The sequence below is a fragment of the Spinacia oleracea genome, chromosome 4 (assembly GCF_020520425.1).
Source record: "Spinacia oleracea cultivar Varoflay chromosome 4, BTI_SOV_V1, whole genome shotgun sequence".
NCBI classification, from domain to species: Eukaryota; Viridiplantae; Streptophyta; class Magnoliopsida; order Caryophyllales; family Amaranthaceae; genus Spinacia; species Spinacia oleracea.
The window spans coordinates 165,207,471-165,232,455 of record NC_079490.1 but is presented as its reverse complement, the minus strand read 5'-3'; the positions used below and the strand labels follow the sequence as shown (position 1 = coordinate 165,232,455).

At 36.2% G+C, this 24,985-nt stretch overlaps 3 protein-coding genes across 7 annotated transcripts; 2 read left to right on the top strand and 1 right to left on the bottom strand.

Annotated features, from left to right (window-relative positions):
• The first annotated feature begins 117 nt into the window (after positions 1-117).
• On the top strand, positions 118-7,374 carry LOC110805510 (uncharacterized). Of its 4 annotated transcripts, none has more exons than XM_022011125.2 (9): positions 118-400; positions 1,194-2,800; positions 3,029-3,255; positions 3,350-3,682; positions 3,861-4,107; positions 5,791-5,919; positions 6,005-6,220; positions 6,502-6,625; positions 6,898-7,374. In XM_022011125.2, the coding sequence occupies exons 2-9, from the start codon at positions 1,235-1,237 to the stop codon at positions 7,131-7,133; spliced, it is 3,078 nt and encodes a 1,025-aa protein (XP_021866817.1). In that variant the 5' UTR covers positions 118-400; positions 1,194-1,234; the 3' UTR covers positions 7,134-7,374. The 4 variants fall into 4 exon arrangements, with proteins under 4 accessions (XP_021866817.1, XP_021866821.1, XP_021866819.1 ...); XM_022011129.2 differs by having other exon boundaries at positions 129-400; positions 1,172-2,800; XM_022011127.2 differs by having other exon boundaries at positions 129-645.
• Positions 7,375-8,503: 1,129 nt separating this feature from the next.
• LOC110805514 (ras-related protein Rab7) lies at positions 8,504-13,800 on the bottom strand. Its single transcript, XM_022011132.2, has 7 exons — positions 13,599-13,800; positions 12,484-12,510; positions 12,238-12,337; positions 10,368-10,514; positions 9,675-9,755; positions 9,410-9,555; positions 8,504-8,712 (listed from the first exon to the last, which is right to left on the bottom strand). Exons 1-7 carry the CDS (start codon positions 13,649-13,651, stop codon positions 8,646-8,648), a joined length of 621 nt encoding a protein of 206 aa, XP_021866824.1. The 5' UTR covers positions 13,652-13,800; the 3' UTR covers positions 8,504-8,645.
• A 1,629-nt stretch (positions 13,801-15,429) lies between these two features.
• On the top strand, positions 15,430-21,107 carry LOC110805501 (putative proline-rich receptor-like protein kinase PERK6). Of its 2 annotated transcripts, XM_056842109.1 has the most exons (9): positions 15,430-15,587; positions 15,764-16,568; positions 17,222-17,776; positions 18,518-18,604; positions 19,050-19,120; positions 19,223-19,299; positions 19,506-19,650; positions 20,018-20,179; positions 20,554-21,107. In XM_056842109.1, exons 2-9 carry the CDS (start codon positions 15,845-15,847, stop codon positions 20,833-20,835), a joined length of 2,103 nt encoding a protein of 700 aa, XP_056698087.1. In that variant the 5' UTR covers positions 15,430-15,587; positions 15,764-15,844; the 3' UTR covers positions 20,836-21,107. The 2 variants fall into 2 exon arrangements, with proteins under 2 accessions (XP_056698087.1, XP_056698088.1); XM_056842110.1 differs by lacking the exon at positions 15,430-15,587 and having other exon boundaries at positions 15,632-16,568.
• The last annotated feature ends 3,878 nt before the right edge of the window (positions 21,108-24,985 follow it).

The window sequence follows — 24,985 nt, the reverse complement described above, 5'->3', positions numbered from 1 at the left end:
GCGCCCATACCTCTCTTGGCATGGCCCAGGCTGCGGAAATTTTATTACCGCCCTATAATTACCTTCTTTCTTTCCTGGAAGTAACCGCCCTAGAATTACTTTGAGTCGCCCTAAGTTTCCAAAAATACCCTCGGGTCCTCCACTCAACAAGACAATTCTCTCTCCTACAGCTTCATTTCCCACCTCTGCAAGCCGCATCCCCCATTACCGGAAATGCTCACCCCGCACATTTTCTCTCTCCACCATGGTTGTTTCTCCAATTCAATAGCACCAAATTGAATCATACTATCCTTCCCCCGATTTCACGCCACCACCTCAGACACCGTAACACTGCCACCGCTCTACCTGGCTGCCGATCATCGGAGCAACCCGCTGCTAACCAAATCGACGCCGGAATTAGGTACATCCTTTTTCGTACTCCGTAAATCGTATCCCGACAACGCCGACACCGTCGTTTCCGGTGACGGAATTTGATTTTTTGTTGAAAGGTCAATTTCGGAAACATTTAGCGGTTCACCTTTTGGAATTTGGACAAAAAAATCAACTCACTTTAGCAAAAGAAAAAAGAACCTTCTTCTCTGAATAGCAGTAATAGGACCCTATCTCTCTCTCTCCTCATTTCACGCGGTCTTCGACCTTTCTTAGGTACTTTTTTTCGCTTTTTTGGGGCTGTGGTTGTAAATATATAGTTTTCCTTTGAATTTAGTTTTGTTCGAAATCAGCTGTTCGTCATCTGCAAATCTATGTATGTATTCTTCAACTTTGATTGTTTTGTGTCTTTCTCTAATCAGCGTCAATTTTTTTGTTTGAAGAATTTTTTTGTTTGAAGAATTTTTTTGTTGCTTGGGATTGACGAAATTGAAAATTTACACGACCTTAGCTGCCCTAATTTTCTGTTTTTGGATATAATTAGCTATTAATTGAAGTTTTGACTTGTAATTTGTTGGCGTTAAGCTTAATTCATTTTCGCTATAACCTAAAAAACTGAATTTCTCCAATAGAAGATATGAATTCTGTGTTAATAATACTTGCTTAATACGAAATATGTAGTTGAATTTCATGTATTTTATTAGTTGTATCTAATACATAGCTTCCTTGTTATTGGTAGTGTTTTGTGTTGGATTTTGGAAATGTTAATTAATTTGTTTTAAATTCTCGCATTGTGTAACAGTAGTTCTTTAATTGGATGTTAGGATTGAAGCTTGATAAGCTGGTGAGTTTGTGATCAAAAGTTATGACTTGGTTTAGAGCTGGATCTAATGTGGCCAAGCTTGCTGTTAGGAGGACTGTATCTCAGGGGCGTTCTTATGTGACTAGAACGCGAGTAATTGATTCACAGAGCCGTTTTGTTAATTCGCAGAGTCGTTTTTTCCATAGCACAGTTTTGAAACCGAAAGCAGCTCCTGTTCCACGACCTGTACCCCTTTCGCGGCTTACTGATAGTTTTCTTGATGGGACCAGTAGTGTTTACCTTGAGGAGCTACAAAGAGCTTGGGAAGCTGACCCTGATAGTGTTGATGAATCATGGGACAATTTCTTCAGGAACTTTGTTGGCCAAGCGGCTACTTCACCAGGGATCTCAGGACAGACTATTCAAGAGAGTATGCGTTTGCTACTGCTTGTGAGGGCGTATCAAGTTAATGGTCACTTTAAGGCCAAGTTGGATCCATTGAGTCTGGAGCAAAGGCCGGTTCCTGGTGATTTGGACCTGGATAATTATGGGTTCACCGAAGCTGACTTAGATCGTGAATTCTTCCTCGGAGTATGGAGGATGGCTGGGTTTTTGTCAGAGAATCGTCCTATTCAGACCCTTAGAAATATCCTTAACCGTCTTGAGCAGGCATATTGTGGTAGCATTGGTTTTGAATATATGCATATAGCTGACCGTGAGAAGTGTAACTGGCTGAGAGATAGAATTGAGACCCCGACTCCAATGGAATATAACAAGGAACGGAGACACGTGATGTTGGACAGGCTTATATGGAGTACTCAGTTTGAGAGTTTCTTAGCAACTAAGTGGACTACAGCTAAAAGGTTTGGTCTTGAAGGTTGTGAAACTCTCATTCCTGGTATGAAGGAGATGTTTGATAGATCAGCAGATCTTGGGGTTGAGAATATTGTCATTGGAATGTCTCACAGGGGTAGGTTAAATGTGCTTGGTAATGTTGTGAGAAAACCACTTCGACAGATATTTAGTGAGTTTAGTGGCGGCATCAAACCTATAGATGAGGTTGGACTTTACACAGGAACTGGAGATGTCAAGTACCATCTAGGAACTTCTTATGATAGGCCTACTAGGGGTGGTAAGCGGATCCATCTCTCGTTGGTTGCGAATCCAAGTCACTTAGAAGCTGTGGATCCAGTTGTGGTTGGGAAAACAAGAGCCAAACAATATCACTCTAATGATGTCGACAGGACAAAAAATATGGCTATTTTAATCCATGGTGATGGTAGTTTTGCTGGACAAGGTGTGGTGTATGAGACACTCCATCTTAGTGCTCTTCCAAATTACACTACTGGCGGTACTATCCACATTGTGGTGAACAATCAAGTTGCCTTTACAACTGATCCAACTGCAGGAAGATCTTCACAGTACTGCACTGATGTTGCAAAAGCTCTGGATGCTCCCATTTTTCATGTAAATGGGGATGATTTGGAGGCGGTGGTCCATGTTTGTGAGCTTGCAGCGGAGTGGCGTCAAACCTTCCATTCAGATGTTGTGGTAGACATTGTTTGCTACCGTAGATTTGGTCATAATGAGATTGATGAGCCGTCTTTCACCCAACCAAAGATGTACAAGGTAAGTTAGTTAAAATTTTCTCCCCGTAGGGTTGCATTTATGTTTCTTGGTTGGGGATCATTTTGCTTGCTGAAGATCTCTTAACTTGTCAGCCTCTTGATTTTTAGTGTATATTGACTGATGTACTTGAAGCAGATATAAACAGGCTTAATTAACATCCATGGGATAGGATAAGTGGAAGGAGGGGAGAAAATACTGTTTTCTCACCTGTTGTTTGTATTTTAACAGATAATCAGAAATCACCCTTCTTCTCTTGATATCTACAAGAAGAAAGTTCTTGAATCTAGCGAAATGTCAAAGGAAGAAGTTGATCAGATCCAAAAGAAGGTTATGACAATCCTCAACGAGGAGTTTGATGCCAGCAAGGAATATGTGCCGCAAAGGAGGGACTGGCTTTCTGCCTATTGGCTGGGTTTCAAGTCTCCTGAGCAGCTTTCTAGAATCCGTAACACTGGGTAATTTTCTTTCGTGAACCTTTTTAACAATATTGGCATCCTATTTGTGAATTTTTGGTTTGAATCATCGGCGTATGCCATGGATCTTATTCAGGGTTAAACCAGAGATCTTGAAGAATGTTGGCAAGGCAATCACCACCCTTCCTGAAACTTTCAAGCCACACAAAGCTGTGAAAAGGATTTATGAGCAACGTGCTCAGATGATTGAATCAGGGGAGGGTATCGATTGGGCGGTTGGTGAAGCACTTGCCTTTGCGACTTTGCTAGTTGAAGGCAATCATGTCCGGTTGAGCGGTCAGGATGTTGAGAGGGGTACATTCAGCCACAGGCATTCTGTACTCCATGATCAGGAATCTGGAGAAAAATACTGCCCCTTGGGCCACGTCATGATAAACCAAAATGACGAGATGTTTACTGTTAGTAACAGGTGAGCTCTTTATAAGACTTGTTTTCCGTTTTCGTTATCAGTGACTCGCTTGTTATTGAACTGTGGTGATACCCCAATACTTAATGCTAATATTTTTCTAGCGTGTTCACCTCTGTTGGCAAAATTTCGATAAGAATGGTGAGTTCTTGTTCTAATCCTTCATTTTGTGTTCTTGCAGTTCTCTTTCAGAGTTTGGTGTGCTTGGATTTGAAATGGGTTATTCCATGGAAAACCCAAATTCTTTGGTCATCTGGGAAGCTCAGTTTGGCGACTTTTCTAATGGAGCACAAGTAATTTTTGATCAGTTCTTGAGCAGTGGGGAATCCAAGTGGTTACGTCAAACTGGTCTTGTTGTGCTACTTCCTCATGGATATGATGGTCAGGGACCTGAACATTCGAGTGCACGTTTGGAACGTTTCCTACAGGTATCTTTCTATACTGGAAGGCTTCATTGAGGTTTCTTTTATTTGAATGAGATGTATATGGACCTGATGAGCTTACACATCTTACATACATAAATTTGATGCATTTTTAATGCACGGGACGGCAAAAAGTTTTCTTATTTGTTCAAAAAGAATTTTTTTTGGGAATTAGGGTTGTTATCTTAAGGCGGCTTATATTTAGGGTTGTTATCCAAGTTTGTGACAAATCATAGGTTGAAATTTCGGATGTGGTGTGTGAGAGTAGTAATCAGAGGACATATTTTTTGATTTTTTTTTAAGATTTAAGAGATTATAATCTGATTGTAAGTACAAATGTTTAGGTCGACTTGTTTGCTCTTTGCTGGTTTTTGTTTTTATATTTATTTCAAGCCCATTTGTTTGCATATCTCCAAGATCTGCTTTCCCTCCATTAATTTGAGGTTCAAAATAAAGATTTGTCCAGTTTGAAAGTATTGGGTATAGGTTTGATACCCATGCTGTCCGACAGTACTTACTTAGATACTTGAGATTCTAGGTAACCTAAGTGGTTAATCATGGAGATGTAGAAATGTTTTAAAAAATCTTTGGGAATGACGGCCCGTTTGATAGCCGGTAATAAACAGCGGGAATGGGAATAAATCCTAGTGTTATTTGGCAAGAAATTAACATCATGAAGCCCATGGTAATGAAATTTTGTCTCAAGCTTGGTGTTTTTCTTCATAGATTTGCATTCCCATCTAATACCACTCCCCAAATGGTAATGGATGGTAATGAAAATTTATAAAGAAAAAGGATAATTTTGAGTGAATTAGCATTACCATGGGAATGGATGTTGATTTTCCGTACTAATTTACATACAAATTCATTCCCATTGACACCATTTATGGTCGGATACCAAACGGGCCGTGAGGGTATCCATCTTTGGGAATGAGGGACTGATAGGTGTGGAGTAAAATTTTGTGTAGATAAGTTTTCTAGTTGACTGGAGCACTGGTGGATAGAGAGTGAAAATACAGGCTTTGCTTGAAGTTGAAATCCTTGCTCCTCTTTCCTTCCCTCCTTACCCCTCGTCATGAAGAAGTGTGAACATTGCAGATTTACAAGGGGAGACGCATGTTAAATGCTGTGCAGTTCACTTCTATACCCAATCTCCCATAACCCCTCTTTTGTTTATTGTGTTTATTCACGTGGTTCAGTTGTGCCTGAGTTAAGCCTAATACTATTTTTGGATAGCCAGTGTGGAAGGAAGGGAGGGAAGAAATGGGCTTTTACTTTCTTTCCAAATCTTCACAACATGAAATATTTATTTTATTGAAAGGAAAGTGGATCCCTCCAATTCCCTTCCCTATCCGAATCATATCCAAACAGGGGAGAATAAATCCCTCACTTCCTCTCCTCTTCTTCCCCTTCCCCTTATTGTAAGTGGCTTAAAGTATTTATGGAGTAGTAGTGGACTTATGGGTTATCCAACTGAACGTAACCTAAGTTGCTCGTGTTGATTTATTAAGAAATTTTCAAATGTCTTTATGTGAATCAAGCTTCTTAATTAAATTGAAATTGTTCTCTGTTGCATGTAATGGCACTTGATAGCCTTGAAAGATTATAGTCTGTGATTTGAATTTCTGGTAACTAGTCAGATTTACTCAACTAAGTCTGCTTTGATTTTTTTTTTGATTTTTTTTACAGATGAGTGATGACAACCCCTACGCCATACCTGAGATGGAACCCACACTACGTAAGCAAATCCAAGAATGCAACTGGCAGGTTGTCAATGTAACAACGCCTGCTAATTATTTCCACGTTTTGCGTCGACAGGTGAGTGCAAGTAGCAGCCTTTTTTGTTTGAAACATTGTCAGATCTTTTACATGTACTCACACTTTGTCTGTCTTGATACATTAGATTCACAGGGAATTCCGTAAGCCTCTGATCGTCATGGCACCCAAGAACTTGCTTCGACACAAAGAATGCAAATCAAACCTTTCTGAATTCGACGATGTTAAGGGCCATGCTGGTTTCGATAAACAAGGAACAAGATTCAAGCGTCTCATAAAGGATCAGAATATGCACTCAGATCGCGAGGAGGGCATTAGGCGTTTGGTTTTGTGCTCTGGAAAAGTAAGTGTTACCGTTTGGTTTACTTTATAGCATCGTTTATTTTATCTGCGTCATTAGTGCACTCTTTTACCAAGCACGTATGTCGAGCAACAAAATATACAGCAGCGGAATTTGTTCAAAATATAAGATTTAGAAGCTCCCATCATTTACATGTTATACGTTAATATTTGGCCAAATTTAGAAAATGTTCTGTTGACTTTTGTTACTATGGCATGTGTTCTGTAGTTCGGTTGTGTATGCTTCTTTGGCAAAGTGGTGTTTCTCACTCTGAAAATGTGTAGGTTTACTACGAGCTGGATGAACAGAGGAAAAAGGAAAATGGCAGTGATGTTGCCATCTGTAGAGTAGAGCAGCTTTGCCCTTTCCCATATGACCTTATCCAACGAGAGTTGAAGCGATATCCAAGTAAGTTTTTTAAGTGGTTTTTGTTTAAAATCCATTTTATCGTGTTCGGAGGTTTCTTCATGGAATTCAGAAACATCCATGCTCTCATCAAAGTTTTCATCAAAACTTGTCTGTAAATCTATAATAACCGATCGAATGTTTGACCTTTTATGCCATGGATCTATCTAGTGGGTAGTGCTAGTTGTGTCCCTTCTAATTCATACTGCATTATCTTGATTACCTTATTTTTGCTGTACTGGAAATTTGACATACGATATTTGCTACATCTACAGATGCCGAGGTTGTTTGGTGTCAGGAAGAGCCGATGAACATGGGTGCTTACAGTTACATTGCTCCCCGTTTGTCTACTGCTATGAAATCTGTCAACAGAGGAAATGCTGATGACATTAAATATGTTGGTCGTCCTCCATCCGCTGCAACTGCAACTGGTTTCATATCAGTCCATGGCAAAGAACAAACAGGGCTTGTACAGAAGGCATTGCAGCCAGAGCCAATACAATTCCCGTGAGTGCGTTGCCTGTTTTTTTTAATAAACTGGACCAATTTTGAGTTAAAAGAGAGTACATTGTACGGGGTATAAGAGTTTGGAAGAGTCCAAACGATTTTCTGCAATAAATATTTTTTTCCTTTTTGCTACGATACTGTAATACTGACCGAGAAAATTCTCTTGTCAAATAAGTTATGGTTTGTTACTCGAACTTGTATATGAGTTAGATTTTATTTCGAATAAATCGTTCTTCTTTCCTTTCCTTTCCTTTTTTAAGTTGGGAGGGCCAGTATTAGATGTCCAAAACTGCTGGAGACAGGATCCCAAACCAAATAATTTTATTTCTATGTTAACATATTTGCACATTTGTAGCCAAGATTGATGTATCATGTATTACTGCTGGTTTTGATTTCGACTTTGACAGGTTATAGACAGTGGAATATCACCACTACGTAAAGATGACCTGTTTTGAACTTTTCGGCCAGGTTCACATTGCATCGTACCGGGCTGGGTCGAAAAGTTCAAAACAGGAGCCCACAAGCTTTCGGGCCAGGCCAACCCGTTGTGCCTAAGGCTAATTTACTAAACTTAGCGCTTTGTCGTTCCGTGCCTTGTCGTGCTTTTCCAAAAAATTAAGGCCTATGACTTCGTGCTTGTCCCTAGCCGTGCTTTTTTCGTGCTCGGACCGGGCTTTTTCGTGTCGGGTTAGGCTTTGGCCCGGCCATCTTTACCACTACGTACTGTCGGTTAAATATTGTACGGTAGATTACTAGTTACGGAGTATGTTTGATTACTTCGATAAAAGTCAAAGTGATGCAAGGAAATACACCTCTAAAGAAAATAATACAGAATTTGCTGTTCACATTTAGTGGCACTGGCAGGTTGTTCTCAAGCTGTTTGTAACAAATAAACAATAACATTCCGTATTTAAGGTAAGGGGGATACAGACATACAGGTCTAAGTCGTCTAACAAATACGGAGTAAACAATTTTAATATCCAGCAAATAAACAAGGAAAAATTGATATTGACAGTTCCAACTATGGCCGTTTAACTTTTAAAGGTCCCAACTTTTGATTATTCTAGAGTGGTCTCAACTTTAAGGTGTGTTTTCCAAGAATGGTCCTTTGGTTTATTAAACTATTAATTAAGTTGATTTAAGCATATCATACTGTTCCATTTACTTCATTTAATTAAAAAATATGATTATTGCACGAGAGATATGAGTGTTAATTAAGTTATTTAGCACTTAATTTTAACTAAGGGACCATTTTTGGAAAACACTCTCTATAGTTGGGACCACCCTGACATAATCAAAAGTTGGGACCTTTTAAAGTAAATCGGCCATAGTTGGGACCGATAATATCAATTTTTCCAATAAACAATTGTAATATACAGAACTGTTTCATTCAGTATGAACTAAGAAAATCCAAGCGAACCCATAAGCACTACATTTGAATCCAAAAAATCTTATTCAACAGCTTCTAAATAAAAATAATGAAATCAGGGTAGGGGGGATACAGACATACAGGTCTTTAACACTCGCATCCAGTTGACCTTTGCTGGTTGCCATTGCCAACATCGATCGTATCCGGCAAATATCTTCCAGAAGCAATTGGCAGCACAAACAGAACAATAAATGAAAAGTGTCAGCATAAAAAAAAAAAAAAAAAGTAAACAATAACATTAGGGTAAAATGATAGACATGCTGAACATCATACAATCAACTAAGCACGCCATATAGAATAATAATCTAATCCGTACTAGCTCGATAGGCACGGTAGCCAATGCATATTCCAAACGGCAACTTTTGTGTTAGACCGTCTTACCGAAAAGACCGTTTTAATTGCTTAACTAATTAGTTTCATTGCTTAACTAATTGGTTCCAGGGCTTAACTAATATGATCAAATGCGGTCTTTTGTAGTTTTGTGTAAGACTACTTTACATAAAAGTTTGTATATTGCAAAACATTGCATACAAATGATGACATAACCTCATATATGCAGCAAACTGAGAAACCAAATGGTTATTATTGTGTGCGACATGTGTGAGTATGAAAATGAATATCCCGGACCCAGTTATGGCCGACCTATAGAACAGCCAATATGTACTGTGTAAGTTGTTTATTTCTTGCATTTATTCTGACAAGAGGATCTAAGTTCTCTAATTACCACTTCAGACTACACAAACAAAAACAGAATGTATGAAGCTCAAAATTGTTCAAGACATAACCAAATTCAACCCAATTTTATCTACTAGTCATGCCAATTTCATGCCATAAAAATGCAGATTACTTACATCTCTTCTTCTTCACCACTCTTCAAAGCATTTTTTGCTATGCACTGGAAAGCTTCTTCAACATTTAAGCCCTCCTTTGCTGAGGTCTCGAAGTAAGGAATATTCCCCTTTGATGCACACCAGGCTCGAGCCTTTTTCTCAGGAACCTGAAATCATTCAATTGATAGTTGTTATTCGCTAAACACAGATAGAAAATAAGCACTGTATGTTAGATGATTGATCACGTCATATACCAATGACTAAAAACTGATAGATCTGAACTTACCACTCTACTGTTTCCACCATCAACATCAATTTTGTTTCCGATGACAACAAAGGGGAAGTTGTCTGGATCAGAAGGACTAGCCTGAAACATATAGCAGAAGAAATATAAACTTTGGAACAGTATCTTCCAAGTGTACATGACTAACAGACAGATGACCACTGTACAAGTATGTTCTTTGACTTCTTTCTATCACAAGCAAAACAAATCGGAAAAACAAGTTAATAAAGCAGCTGTAAGAGAGGACACATTCTTTTCCTACATCTTTATATCACGCGTACAAATAACACATAAATGACAAGATCGACACTCGAAGGCTTGAGGAGCCAGAAGGTTTTAAGACTAAGACCTTGTTTCACCGAGTACCTTAATCTTGACTAACAGGCCAATGTCTCATTTAATTGCAACTTGCAAGTGGATTTAATAGTTGAACTTAAATGAGAGAGCCTACTAAATTTAGACGACCATCAACAATTCATCGTGCATTATATTTCGTGTATAAATGTTCTGCATAACCCTGACCCCACCAAAAAAAAAAAAAAAACAGCAGCAGTTTGCTCAAAGAAGCTTCAAAGTGATACATCATAGACAAGTGAACAAGATTCCACAGAGGTAAGCCGCACAAGTGAATCTAAATTGCATCAATGAATAAGAGAATTATTGTTTAGGGAGCAGGGGAGGGCGAGGGGGGCACACCTGTATGAGAAACTCTTCTCTCCAGTTATTTAAATTGTCGAATGACTTCATAGAGTTGACGTCGTATACAAGAACGCAACAATCTGCACCTCGATAGAAAGCAACGCCTAGGCTCTGGAATCTTTCCTGTCCAGCTGTATCCCATATCTGGAAAACAAGAGAGAATGAGAGATCCGCCAAGGTCTTAGTAAACAGAGATACACTCCTCAAGCACAGATTGAAATCAAAATGAGGATACAAACTGTTGAAGACATAAACAAAGATAAATTAGAGGTCACTGATATTGCATCCTCTGATTAAAATCATGCAACAATTGAAATCAAATTTCCCTTAAAAGTAACTATTTGCATGATACTGTGATAATAATCTAGGCACAAGACAAGCAAAAGAAAATGCCTTCATCTGCCCGGGCTTGACTGCTGAAGGGCGATACTGCATTCATCTTGACATTACATTTTCCAGCAACCACATCCACATCGAGAGTTCTTATTATTATCCAAGGAAAAACACTATTGTACCTACAATGTGAAGAATTTAAATAGTCTACCCACATTCTTTGGATGCCGGTTGACTCGGTTCATTTTAACTTAAAACCCCACTTTGCAAGTCAAACCACTCTCTATTATTACCTGTTAATACAAAGGATTATACCTGGCAGCATTTTAGTTCATTTCTACTCACTTTACATGTAACATTACTCTCTATTTCCTCTTAGTACAATTAAATGATTAATTAAATGATTAAATATGTTTAGGCGTTAGGTTCAATTGAAATTAACTTACCTGAACTTATTAATTTTTGCTGAAAAACCTTATTTGTGAGTGTAAATGGTCTGAAAAAACTTATTTTTGCTGAATTGAACTTATCCGAACTTATTTTTGTTGAAATAAGTCAAAACAAGTTACAATAAGTTGAAACAAATAGACCCTTAATCTCTAAATAAGAAGCCAAATTACACCTTATTCTGAGAACATTTCATAGAGACATAGACACTAAAACCTCTGGTAATAAGGTGAATTTTTTTTGCTTATATGACAATGCTTTTTCCTTTTTTCCCCGTAGGTAGAAGGAATACCCAAAACAACTTTTTTGTTTGTCAAAGAATACTCAAAGTTAGTTGGCTCTATTTACAAAAGGTGAAGCTGAGGAAAATATAAAGAAAAACAGGTAAAAGAAAGCATAAAATCACAGCCTAGTCTTCTAAATCATTGATTTGTTTCAACACTTCAATCTAGGCCACTTTCCTCTCACCACTTCCACTCTGAGGGAAATCAATCGCTACAGATCTCAATAATAACCCATTCCTCGGTCATGGAAATCAAAGCCACAGCACTAGAGCAACCATATATTTTACTCTGTCTTGTAAGTTCTCATACTTGGGAAATGAAAATAAATTAAGGGGACTTCATTTATTGTAATATATTCCACCTGTGCATTAATTTGACCACTAGATTTAGTTTTTGAGAATATCTAAAACAGAAAAATTGACGACTAATATGGAACAGCAGGTATACAATTCAAATATTCATCATTTAAAGATGGCAAAGTAATTTATTTTCCGGCATAAGAATGGATAAAGAAACTTGAAATCCCCAAAGCCCCAACAATTGGATACGCTGAACTATAGAAACCGCATACAGAAGAGGCAGACATTCAGTTACTCTTTTAAATGACATTTCTGATACGTAAAGTTCTCTGTACAGAACAATTTACAAGATCACATAACACATAGAAGAAAAAGAGTAATATGAATCCAGAAAGAAAAAATCACTAGAACAATACAAGACGTAGTTCTATTGTAACCATCATAAAAAGTAAGCAAGATGGCAAACTACATCCAATCAATTGAAGCAAAATTTGGAGTACAGACCTGTAAAGTGAAAAGCCGGTCATCAAACTGAACTTCCTTAGTCAAAAAATCAGCACCAATTGTGGCCTTGTATTGATTGCTGAACTTCTTATTCACATATCTAATCACGTAAGTTAAAGGCAAACAACTCTAGCAGACATAATGTAACTAGCATAAATGCGTAAGTAAATATAAAACCTTCCTTTTCATTGCATAGCAGAAAACATTATTTCTTTATTCTATGAGCAGGTCACTTTACAAGGATACTGGTTCATCAAAGACGTCTTCCCCACTCTGCAAATATATAGCAACAAAATGAGAATCCGCATGTAGGGGACAAATTAAGAGGCGGAAATAGGAGATTCTTGATAGAAATGATCTAATCTACTCATACCAACATAATTCAATTTCTTTTTCCAGAAACACGTAGAGCCAATTATGCAGTGCATCAAATAAACTTCGTAAATACTCTCATAATCTTTGATGATTTATTCAAGGAAAATGATTTTGCCACCGAGATCAACAATAATTCTCCTAACTTAAAAAAATCATAAAAACGGTTCAACAGAAAAACCTCACAAAATTGCTGTATAGTAACTAAATCAATTTGCCGCAATTTTCGTCTAAATTAAATGTAATTTCAACTCCGCTGAAGTGTTAATTGGTCAATCCTACTGTTAAATGTTGTTTAAGCTGCAATTTCAACATCTATCACACACAGATTGACATGCTAAAGCTAAAATAATCTGGTGCACATCAAAAGAGCAAAACTCAGCTACTTAACTATCAAAATTCAGTGAGAACACACCAAAATTGCAAATAATTCAAGACAATTACATACAAAAAAAACAATAATTGAAGATCAAATCAAAGTCAATGCTAAAGAAATAACTGCAAGAACTCCCCTCTCTTTAACAAAAAAAATCATCAAATATGTTCAGCACATGCACTTAACTAAATTGCTGTTTTGCAGCTAAATTCGATCAATTCGCCTTCTTTTTGAGTTAATTAATCGTGATTCCAACTTCTCTGAGTAGTAATCCTACTGTCAAATGTTGTTTCAGGCGCAATTTTCCAGCACTTATCTAAACAATTATGCTACAGCTGAAATAATCTGGTGCATGATACAACTACATCAAAAAACCTAAATTACTACTCCGTAATCTACTACCAAAATTCAGCAACAAAACATTGAAGTTGCAAATAATTAGCAACAAATACACATAAAATCAAAGGAAAACAACAATTGAAGATCAAATCAAAGTCAAAGCTACAGAAAGAACAGCAGCAACAAATTAAATTGAGTAACAACACAAAATTAAAGAACTCAAAATTACAGAGATTGCGAGTAAAACGATAGATGATGAAGAACAAGTACAAACCCGCTGTCTCCGAGAATTATGACCTTCAGGAGTGTTCTCCTTCGCGACGGCATCTTGAAGTTTCTGAAAATCGGCGATCTAGAGGAGAGAGAAAGAGAGAAGAAGCGAGAACAGCGATGAAGAGAGAGAGAAGGAGGTGGGTAATCAATGAGTTGTAAAGAGTAGGACCTTCCTGAAAGAAGAAAGGTTGTAGTGAATCAGCGATTGTGATACTCATCGTTTATAAAGTGTTTTCTCGACTTTCTGATGCAATCATGTTCCGTGGTTTACTAGGACTGTGACTGTTTTAGGTACGGAGTAACATATTTCGTTTTGCAGCTTTTGCTAATGTACTTTTTAACATCCATGTAAACCTGTGGGAAAAAATAGGCAAATTTCGCAACTACGACTCAATAAAGTTCTCTATTTGTCGATTATAATCTCAAATTTCTAATTTCGTCATTTACAACCTTAAAAGTTAAAGTTACATATCGATTTTAAATTACAACCCGATGTCATTTTCCATCAAAAATCGTTGGAAAATGATGTCATAATGTTATTAAAAAAAAATTACATAATCTTAAAAAAAAAAATTAACTTTCGATTTTTTATAATTCTTATTTTTCGATTTATTTTGTTTTAATTCTTATTTTTCTATTTAATATTTTTTATAGAAATTATATACTCCGTATATATTTTTTTAAATACCATTATGACAACATCTTTCGGTGATTTTTGCCGGAAAATGACTTTGGGTTGTAATTTAAAATGGATGTATAAGTTTAAGGTTGTAATTGAGAAACTTAGAAGTTTGATGTTGTAATTGGCAAATATGGAACTTTATTAGGTTGTATTTGCCAAATTTTCCGAAAAAGTGAGGAAAAATCGATGGAAATAAATTAATATTTACCCAGTTTATTAATAAGTTAAATTTTTTATTTTATCTGATTAAATCAACTTCTTATATTTTTTTGGTGTTACCAAATGGTTCACCCTTAGTGTTAATCTGGTTTACGGGGGAGTTTTGGGTGGATAGGTTACAGTCATCTCCCAATTGTTGTTGCGGAGGATTGAACACGCGGTTCTCCCTAACAAGTTCAACCACTGAACCAACAGGCAATTGGTAATCAACTTCTTATACTTGATATATAAAAATAAGGAGTAGATGGGTATAAAAGGTTGACTTAATCAGATATGATTAAAAGGTGACTTATTAATACTAAACGAGATAAAGATTGACTCAATCCTTTCAATTTTTTCAAAAAATAATTGTATTTTTCTCTATTATATTGAATGGGCATTGGCATGATATGCATGAACTATTACATGAATTTATTATAATTTGTTGTTTGTATTCCTAAATCACGAACATAATTTTCATAATTTATACTAATATCATATTGAACTAACATTGACATAATAAGCATAATTACCTTTTTTTTAAGGAGGGTGGATAAATTAGCTATGAAGTAACAAAAAGACCTATTAAAAAGGTTATATATATTCTTTAAATACATGTCCTAAATTGATATTAATAAGAATCTCTGTCAAAAATTACACGTCAAGTAGTTTTATTATTATTAGTATTTGATTATGATAAAAGGTTTTATTTTTAGTTTCCGCATAAATGTATACGAAGTATATCATTTTCCTTAAAAAATACTGGTGTAAGCACTTTATATTTCTTTTACAGAAAGCAGATTTTTAAATTGGGAATCAAAATGTAACAAAAAAATATTCTACAATGATTTAAAAAAATACAGCCCAATATATCGCGATTATGCGCGTAATCAATCCTATTAAATAGCAACACCATCATCAATAAATAATACCTCAAATGTAACTAGCAAAAATAGAGAAAGGAAGCCAACCAATGGGTTCCTATAATGTAGGAGGTGGATGGATGGAGTAAGAAACAACGTTGCCCATTTTCTTGTTAGATCTTCTATTACCATCACCTTTCTTTGTACTACCTCTTCTTTTGAGAATCAAATGCCCTTCTCCACATAGGTAACATTCTTCTTCTACCTTATGCTCTAATTCCTTCAATTTTCTTCCCATTTCAATTTATTAAACTAAAATTTAACAATTTTTTCATTTATTATTAACATTTTCAACTTATTGTAAAAGTTTTTGTTTTTATTTTTATTTTTATTTTTTTACAAAACTTTGTTGTGTGGATATAGGGGTCACCGTTTGGAGGAGAGGCAACGTTGGAGAGCCATAATTGAATCTCACTCATTAATTAAGAAGATATAGTAAAAAAGATGGGTTCATCTGATGAGAAAGATAGTGATTCTCCATCTGAATCTCCCCCAAGTTCAAACTCACCATCATCGGACAACAACGGTAACAACAATTCATCCCCTCCTCCGCCGTCGGATTCATCATCTAACAACAACAATAACAACAATTCACCCCCTTCTCCTCCTCCTCCTTCGGATTCTTCGTCGTCATCTGACAATAATAACAACAATTCACCCCCTCCACCGCCGTCGTCAGATTCATCATCTGATAAATCATCATCACCACCACCACCACCTCAATCATCAAGCAACAACAATGGCGATAACAGTAACGGCAACAATGATAAAAATGGTGACAACAACAATAATAATAATAATAACAACAATAACAATAACAATAACAACAATAACAACTCGCCACCACCTCCTTCGTCATCGAAAAACAAGTCCCCAAATTCTCCACCATCACCACCTCCACCACCACCGCCGCCGCCACCTCCAGGTTCATCGAAAGGGTCGCGATCTTCATCATCCTCACATACTCCTCCATCACTAAGTGATGATGGTTCTTCGTCTTCACCATCTCCGACATCTTCTAATAATAATGTTCCTCTTATAGTTGGACTTGTGGTTGGCATTGGGGTGCTATTGTTACTATTGATAATCATAATGGTGGTTTGCACTAGGAAAAGAAAAAACAAGCGTTATGACACCATGCAATATTATGGAGGCCCTACTAAACAAGGTATACATTTTTAATATTGATCATATGTTGTCCTCATTATATCGTTATATGTGTAACACCAAACTTAAACATTCCATGTCAAACCATTGTCCTAATGAGTACTATTATTTTTACTTTTTTTCCTTTAAAAAAAGAATAGTAGCTACAATGGAGTAATCTTCGCAAACATATAGGAGAATAATAATCATTTTAAGTCTTTGTGTACATATCTTAAATGGGTCAAACAGTTTTTCATGTTTTAAACGATGGAGTACATCATAATGAAAATCAGGAAAAACAAAATTAAATCAGAGTCAGCCAGGCTAGTTTTGATTGTCATCACGGATTAAAAAAAATACAAAAATAAATATGACTACTTTCTCGGTTCTGTTTTAGTTGCAACCTTTACTATTCACCTCGATTTTTTTTTTAATACAAGTATAACTAATAATTTACATTGATGCCCCCATTTTTAGATATAATCATGGGAAAAATATGGGTGATGGTACTTTGGTAAAATCAAGTGGGTAAAGTTGTTAAAAATAAAAAGGCAGCAACTAAGAAGAAATGACAAAAAATATAGAAACATTACAACTAAAAGAGAAGGGAGGAAATATAAAATGTGTATTTTTTTTTTGGCCTAATACTACACTATACTAATCTTCATGTATTAGGCCAACAACAACAATACAACGGCCAAGAACAATACAGCAGCCAACATCCCCCATGGCACCAAAGCCCTGGTCAGCACTCAGAAATGAACTACACCGGCCCAACGGGTATGTCCTCGGCCCAATGGGCCCCATCACCAATGCCACCCCCGCCTATGATGAGCACCGATGTAAGTAGCGCAAACTACTCATCAGGCCCGACGGGTCCTGCCTTACCACCACCTCACCCATCGGTGGCCCTTGGGTTTAGTAAGAGCACCTTCACGTACGATGAGCTCGCGGCCGCAACGAATGGTTTCTCTAAAGAAAGATTGTTGGGTCAAGGAGGGTTTGGTTATGTCCACAAAGGGGTGCTACCTAATGGCAAGGACATAGCCGTGAAAAGCCTTAAGTCGGGAAGTGGTCAAGGAGAAAGAGAGTTTCAAGCTGAAGTTGAGATTATTAGTAGGGTGCACCATCGACATCTTGTGTCCCTTGTAGGTTATTGTATTGCTGGAGGTCAAAGGATGCTTGTTTATGAGTTTGTTCCTAACAACACCCTTGAGTTTCATCTTCATGGTACGCTATTTTTTCCTACATTCCTCCCTATGTATTACTCGCTCCGTCCCATATTTATAGTCCTATTTGAACAAAAACACGGGTTTTAAGAAAAAAATGGAATATAGTACATGGAAAAGTAAAATAAAGTACAAAGAATGATTGAGTTGCATGAAAAAAGGAAATAAAGTACATGGAAAAGAGAATATACTTTTCAATGCATTTTTAGCTAATATAGTACATGAGAAAAGTGGGGACTTTAATAGTCAAAATTAGAAACTGGACTATAACTTTGGGACGTCCAATTTAGAAAGCAGGACTATAATTTTGGGACGGAGGGAGTATGTCATATTTCCAAATATTTCATCCAAAAAAGTATGTTACGTAGGGATTAAATCTGACAGAAACCTAAACTTATCTTAACTAAACTTATTGAAGTTGATTAAACCTGATTGACTTGATAAGACCTAATAAAACCCAATAAAGACTTATTGTACTTGATCAGATCCGATTGCAAGAGAGTAAATTTGAAATAGTAAACTTATAGAACCTGGTTGGAACTTATTGATCTGATAGGACATGACCCGACACTTACATATTTTTTTAAAATTGCGTTTTTTAAGGTGAAAGGAACGCACTCTTAAACCTCTTACGAAGAATTTTAAGAAATAACATGATCAAGCTGAAGAATACTATTACAAACTACTTTTGTCGAAGAGGGTCTATGTTTAATTTATTTGTTCCTATATGTGTTTTCTACAGGGAAAGGTCGACCAGTGATGGATTTCAATACGAGAATGAAAATTGCACTTGGATCCGCTAAGGGACTTGCTTACCTTCATGAAGATTGTATGTACCATCACTCACATGTTGCTTACTTTTATGTTTTAGTTTTAGGGTGATGAAAAAGGTCGCAAGTTGCGACAACATTTAGTTGTCGCAATCTTATGTGTCGGAATTCAATTGGTACACATATATAGGCGCCACGTAGGCTATGCATCATCAGATTATTTTTACTATCAATACGATATTTTTACTATGAAAATATGTAAATAAGGTATTCGAGATAAAGAAGGAAACAAATTATAATATTAAGATTTTCTCCTTGTTCTTGAAACATGTATAATAGGTTATATAAGTTAAATATTTTAGTTTCCAATTTAAATCATGACACATAAGCATACCATGTCATCATTGTGACATGTCTTAAAGGTTACATGTTGCGACCTTTATCATTTTCGTTAGTTTTATACTTTATGTTCACAAGTAGTTAACGTTATAAGTGTACATGTAGGTCATCCTAGGATTATACACAGGGACATTAAAACAGCAAACATCTTGATTGACAATAGCTTTGAGGCCAAGGTTTGCACATTCGTTTTCAAGCACATTAATTAATTACATTGCTTTCTAATTGTAACTCGAGCTTGTAACTAATTGAGGGAACTACCATTTTCATCAATTAAGGTGGCTGATTTTGGCTTAGCTAAGCTTTCGTCCGACACGTTCACTCATGTATCGACACGTGTCATGGGAACATTTGGGTAAGAATCCTCACATCAAACATCAACATTTAGTTTAAAGCCTCAAGGCCATCAACTCAAAAAATTGATAATGTTTACGGAGTACCAACTTTGACGAAACTTGATTTGATTTAATAAATTGCACGTCTAACATTCTATTCGGGGAAAAAACGAAATTTAATAATGTGAATTGTTGGGTTTATTTTTCAAAATATCTTTAAACTCAGGTACTTGGCACCAGAATATGCATCAAGTGGAAAATTGAGTGAGAAATCTGACGTGTTCTCATTTGGTGTCATGCTATTGGAACTAGTCACGGGCCGTCGCCCTATCGACCCATCATCCGAAGAAGAGGATAGCTTGGTAGATTGGGTTAGTTACTTTTCCCCTCTGTTTCATAGTGTTCTTCACTTTTCTAGTGTGCGTGGTCTCCACTCTCAGCTTCTCAAGTGCACTATTTTGATCATAAGTAGTTTTAGTTTCGCATTAGAAAATTTTCATTCGCAAGGAATCCAATGAGATCCCACGAGTTAATATCTTTTTTTTTATTATTAATACTATTAATTACGGTCAAAGTTTTTAAACTCTGACCATATGAATAGTAAACATGAGTAAGATTATAGAACAGATGAAGTATATATGTAGAACATAACATAACAAGTATAATGGCATGAAGAACGCATATGGAAATTCAAATTTTTTAATTTTTGATTCTAATGTGTAACACATAAATATATAGGCAAGACCACATATTGCACGGGCAATGGATGAAGGAAATTTCAGTGGATTTGTGGATCCACGTTTAGAGGGCGAATTTGATTCGGAAGAGATGATGCGTTTGATTGCGTGTGCTGGTGCATCCATCAGACATTCTGCTAAAAGGAGGGCTAAAATGAGTCAGGTGAACACTATTAACGCATAACTTTGACCATTGATAACTAATACACTATGTAAATAACTATGGTAAATATTTTTAATCCAAGTTGTTGTAAATATGGTTAAATACGTGATAATAACTGAAAGGAAGAAAAAGAAGAAGCATGAGTAGGTGGCTGCTAGGTGGAAGAAACCCAGGCTCTGATACCATGAAATAATGTTTTACCGTGCCTTTTCCATTCCTTCCTTTCAGTTATTATTACGTATTTAACCATATTTACAACAACTTTGACTAAAAATATTTACCATATTTATTTCCATAGTCTATTAATAACTTTACTATACATAATTAAGTCGACTAATAATAAGATATGAAAATTGTACATGGATAACGTACAGATTGTGAGAGCATTAGAGGGTGACGTATCATTGGATGCCTTGAACGAAGGACCAAAGACTAGAAATGGTGGCGGACTAGTTAGCTCAAGTGGTGGTAGCTCGGACTACGACACCGTTTCATACAACAATGACATGAAGAAGTTTAGAAGAACAGCACTTAACAGCACAGATTATCCAAGTAGTGAGTATGGTGCAACTAACGAGTATGGACATACCTCTAGTTCAAGTGCAGAGATGTCAGGACCGAAAAGGACTAGCCCATTGCCTAGCCATTTTGTCTAAAAGAGACGATACATACACATATACATATCGTGCTAATTGATGACCCTCCGTCAGTGTTAATTACACTGTAATTAACCTAGTTTGAAACAATTGCGTGATTTAGGTGTCTACAAATTTTTATTTTGGTCTTTATTTTCTCAATCACGTTTGTTATTAATTCATCGACAAAGAGATTTATTATTAGTTTGAAGTTTTGTGTTGCGCATTATGTAAACATGCAAGCGATGGTTACAACTGGTGAATGAAACACAGAATGTGGATTTTTTTTTCAAGGATGTGTTTGTGAAATAACGTGTATTCTATCATAGGTAAGCATATATATATTTCACTTTCCCCCCTCCCCCAAATATATATATGGGTGTAACTTATTTATTTATTGGTTCATTGGACTAAATTATTTTTCTTTTTCCGGTTGTTATAGGTAAATCTTTATGTTTGTAGCTAGTTGAAGTATCAAATATTGAATACTTGCATTTATCATTGTATATGGATGTAAGAATAGACAAGTTACTCATATTCATGAGATAATAGTTTACCAGCAATTTTCGATGTACGGTTGTACTTAGTGCAAGCAAGAGGATATGGTCAACAAAAAATAGATTTGTTTGTACCAACCAGTTGTACAGTAAGGTTCCTTAGTTTACCAAATACGTAGTAGGTCACAAAATGTTCATCCCTTAGCTTCAAAGAAATTGATATAGAAACGGTGGTTAATAAACAAAGGTGATGTTTAGTTGCATTTGGGAAGTTATATTTCCCTTGTATTTGCAATTCTCATGTGTTAACTTCCTAGGAATTGAATGTTCTTGTTTGGTTGAAAATAGGAAGTTAAAATACCTATTGGAAGTTCTACTTAACTAGGAGGAACTAGGTAAGCAACTTTCCCCATTTTGAGGGAAGTAGAACTGAGACTTCCTATGTTCTTGTCAACCAAACAACTATTTTGCTCTTCACTTTCTAGGAAATGAGACTTCCCATGTACGTAGTATTAGAATGTCAACCAAACTAGCCCAAACTCAATCAAGAGAAACGATGTCATATCCTTTCATCGCCTGTGATTTTAATAAGTTCTTAAAATATACAAGCAATATGTGAAAGGCATGATGGATAAGAAAGATACTCCTTATAGAGAAACTAATGAAATATGAAAACTATTGATTCCCTCGAAAAGTCTAAGTCCCTCGTTAAAGATCTTTATCTTTCTTAGGTTTAGGGTTATTCAATAAAAAAATTTAAGCATTTAGTTTATTTCTAAGTGGACCTTAAAAATTAAAAGTTTAATTCAGATACAATAAAAACAATAGAAAAATATGAACACTTCATAATTTACGCCACAATAAATATTTTTAAATCATTATTATTGCCAAGAAGAATTTATTAGAGGTTATACAACTCAGCTTTAAAAAAAACATGTGAAATTTAGGAGGGAAAAAAACTTTGCTTTAGTATAATATATATAGATGTTAATTGAAATTCTTAAACTACGAGATTACCCAAAACATATAGAAATACTCCATACTTGTTAAGAAACAAAATGCACTACGTGATGATTAACTCCTTGTTTCTTGTCGATCCAAAGTTTGAATCTTTGACATATTAGTAAAAATTGCATTCAACTTGGCAAACTGATGAGCCTTTTGCACACTCAAACAGTTCCATCTTATAGTTCTGAATGTGCATTTCATCTGATAGTGTAGTTGTAGCAAACGATTTTCCCACTACAACAACATTGATAATTAGCCACTTCAAAGTAGGACTACTTAGAAAGTACTTCACTAGATTCAATGTAGCTTTCTCGACAACAACAGGCAAAGATACCTTCTTTATCTTTATCTCTACACTCCTTAAATGGGTTAGTATACACGTAATTGTAGAATCCGGAGGAAACTCCAACAAAGTCATCTTCGCCTCAGCGAACCAGCTATAAAAGTTCAAGGTAAGAACCTCTAAAACAGGACATAGTTTGAGTAAGACTACCAACTTCTTGAAGTCGTCTTCAGAACCACTCAGAGTGCACATAAGACGAGTCAATTTAACAAACTTAGTCATATGAAAACCCAAATCAGGACTACCAAGAATAAGGGACCTGACATTAGAAATCGCATCAAACAAATTATAGTTTTTCTGGAGCACTATTTCATTTTCACCACTCTTGCCTCTTATATCCACTTCTTGTAACATATCAGGGTTGCTTGTGAAGTGAATCTTTGAGAGATAAATAGAATTAACTTCTAAGTTGTAACACCCCGACTTTCAAACACCATTAATTAGGTTAATTATCTTTAATTAGCAGCGAAAACCCTAATTTAGTCGGAGCGTCACATGCCGTACCTCCCTCGCGGGAAATACAAGGCGACATAACCTTTTTACATTTACTGACTACTGATGAGTAACAGTAATTATTCTTCACTTCGATTAATTCTTTAATATTTACATCGAAATCTAAATGAAATTTAATAAATATTCCTAACATTAATTAAATATAAATATTAAAATCCAACTCAATAATTGAATTTTGACTTAGAGTTTAGTTAATACATCCATTATTACTAGTGAGACATAGTTAACTTTACTAAACATCGATCGTGAATTTGATGGTTGCATCCTCACTCTAAGACATCCCCTGATCTTCTTCGTACCTAAAACAAAAGCAACATCGTGAGCCGAGGCCCAGTAACATACTACCCTAACAGCGTAAACTCATTTCAATTCATTTTATTTACTTTGCAATCAGGGAGAATAGAACATAGTAAAACACTTTCATAAATGCAATAAAACATCATTTGAAACTTTGATAGTTCCCATTATCTTTCATAAAACCTTCATTTTACTTGGTAACTGACAAGTTAGCCTTGCGGGACGTCTCCCACCTTGCGATAGTCCTCAAGGAACACTCTCCCTTGTTGGACATACGCCCGTACCTAATTAGTTTCTTTTTTTTAGCTTGCGGTAACCCTCAAGGAGCACTCTCCCTTGTTGGGTGTCCCGCGGTACGGTGGTACGTGCACGACCTAGAAATAGTAACCCCACTAACTGCCAGAACCGGTTACACTTTTATTTATCATGTTTCGTATCTTATTCGTAACTCATAAACATCAGTCTTATAAAATCATTCATAAACATATTTGAATATCATCATGCATAAAGCAAACTTTATAAATACATTTCATATCCCACAATCCAATAAAAACATATCATTATAAACACATTTCATAATCTCATAAAACACATTTCATAAAGGGATTGTGGGTGTTAGCAATAGATGTTACCTCAATTGTAGTTTATACTTCCTGTTCGATTGATCGTTCGTCCTGAGCTCCAAGTCCGATTTCTTTCAGAATATTAAATTATTCAATTAGTTATTTAAAGCGATAAATAATCTAAAATCGATATTTGATAAATAATAAAATTTATAAATAATAAATTTATAAATAACGAATTTTAATAAAAAATATAATTTCATAAATTGATTTTCAGGAATATATTACTTGAATTTCATAAATTAACGAAAACATTATTTAAATCAAATTTCTGTCAAAATACATATATATATATATATATATATATATATATATATATATATATATATATAAAATCACAATTAAAAATCTATTTTTATTTTAAGTAACCAAATTATAAAACATTAGGATTAGAAAATGGACCAAAATAGCCAAAACTTACATTGGAAAATTGGGCTAAGGGAATTGGGCTTGGATTGGGATATAAATAAAAACAAAGTTCCTAAATGGAACTTGTTTTCTGGAAGGAAAACACGGACAAGGAAGCACGAGGAACAGGGGAGAGGCAGGGCACGAAGGAGGAGCAGGGAAAGAAGAAGGGAGGCAGGGTGGCTGGCTGGGCGGCGCAGCAGGGACGCGCCGGAGAGGCGGTGGTGGTGGTGTGGTTCGCGTCGGCGAAACAGCACGGAAGGGGGAAGGGTGGTCGCGCATGGCAGGGGAGTGACGCGAGGGAGGGGTGGTTTTCCGGTTGGTTTTGGGCGGCGAATCGTCGGGGATTGGGGCGAAGATTGGGTGATGATGGTGGTTGGTTTTGTGGTGGCGGAATCAGCAAGGGAAAGGGAGGTGGAGCGTCGCGGAAGCACGGCAGTGCTGGTGGCTGGGCTTGAAGGCAGGGGAGGTCGCGTGAGGGG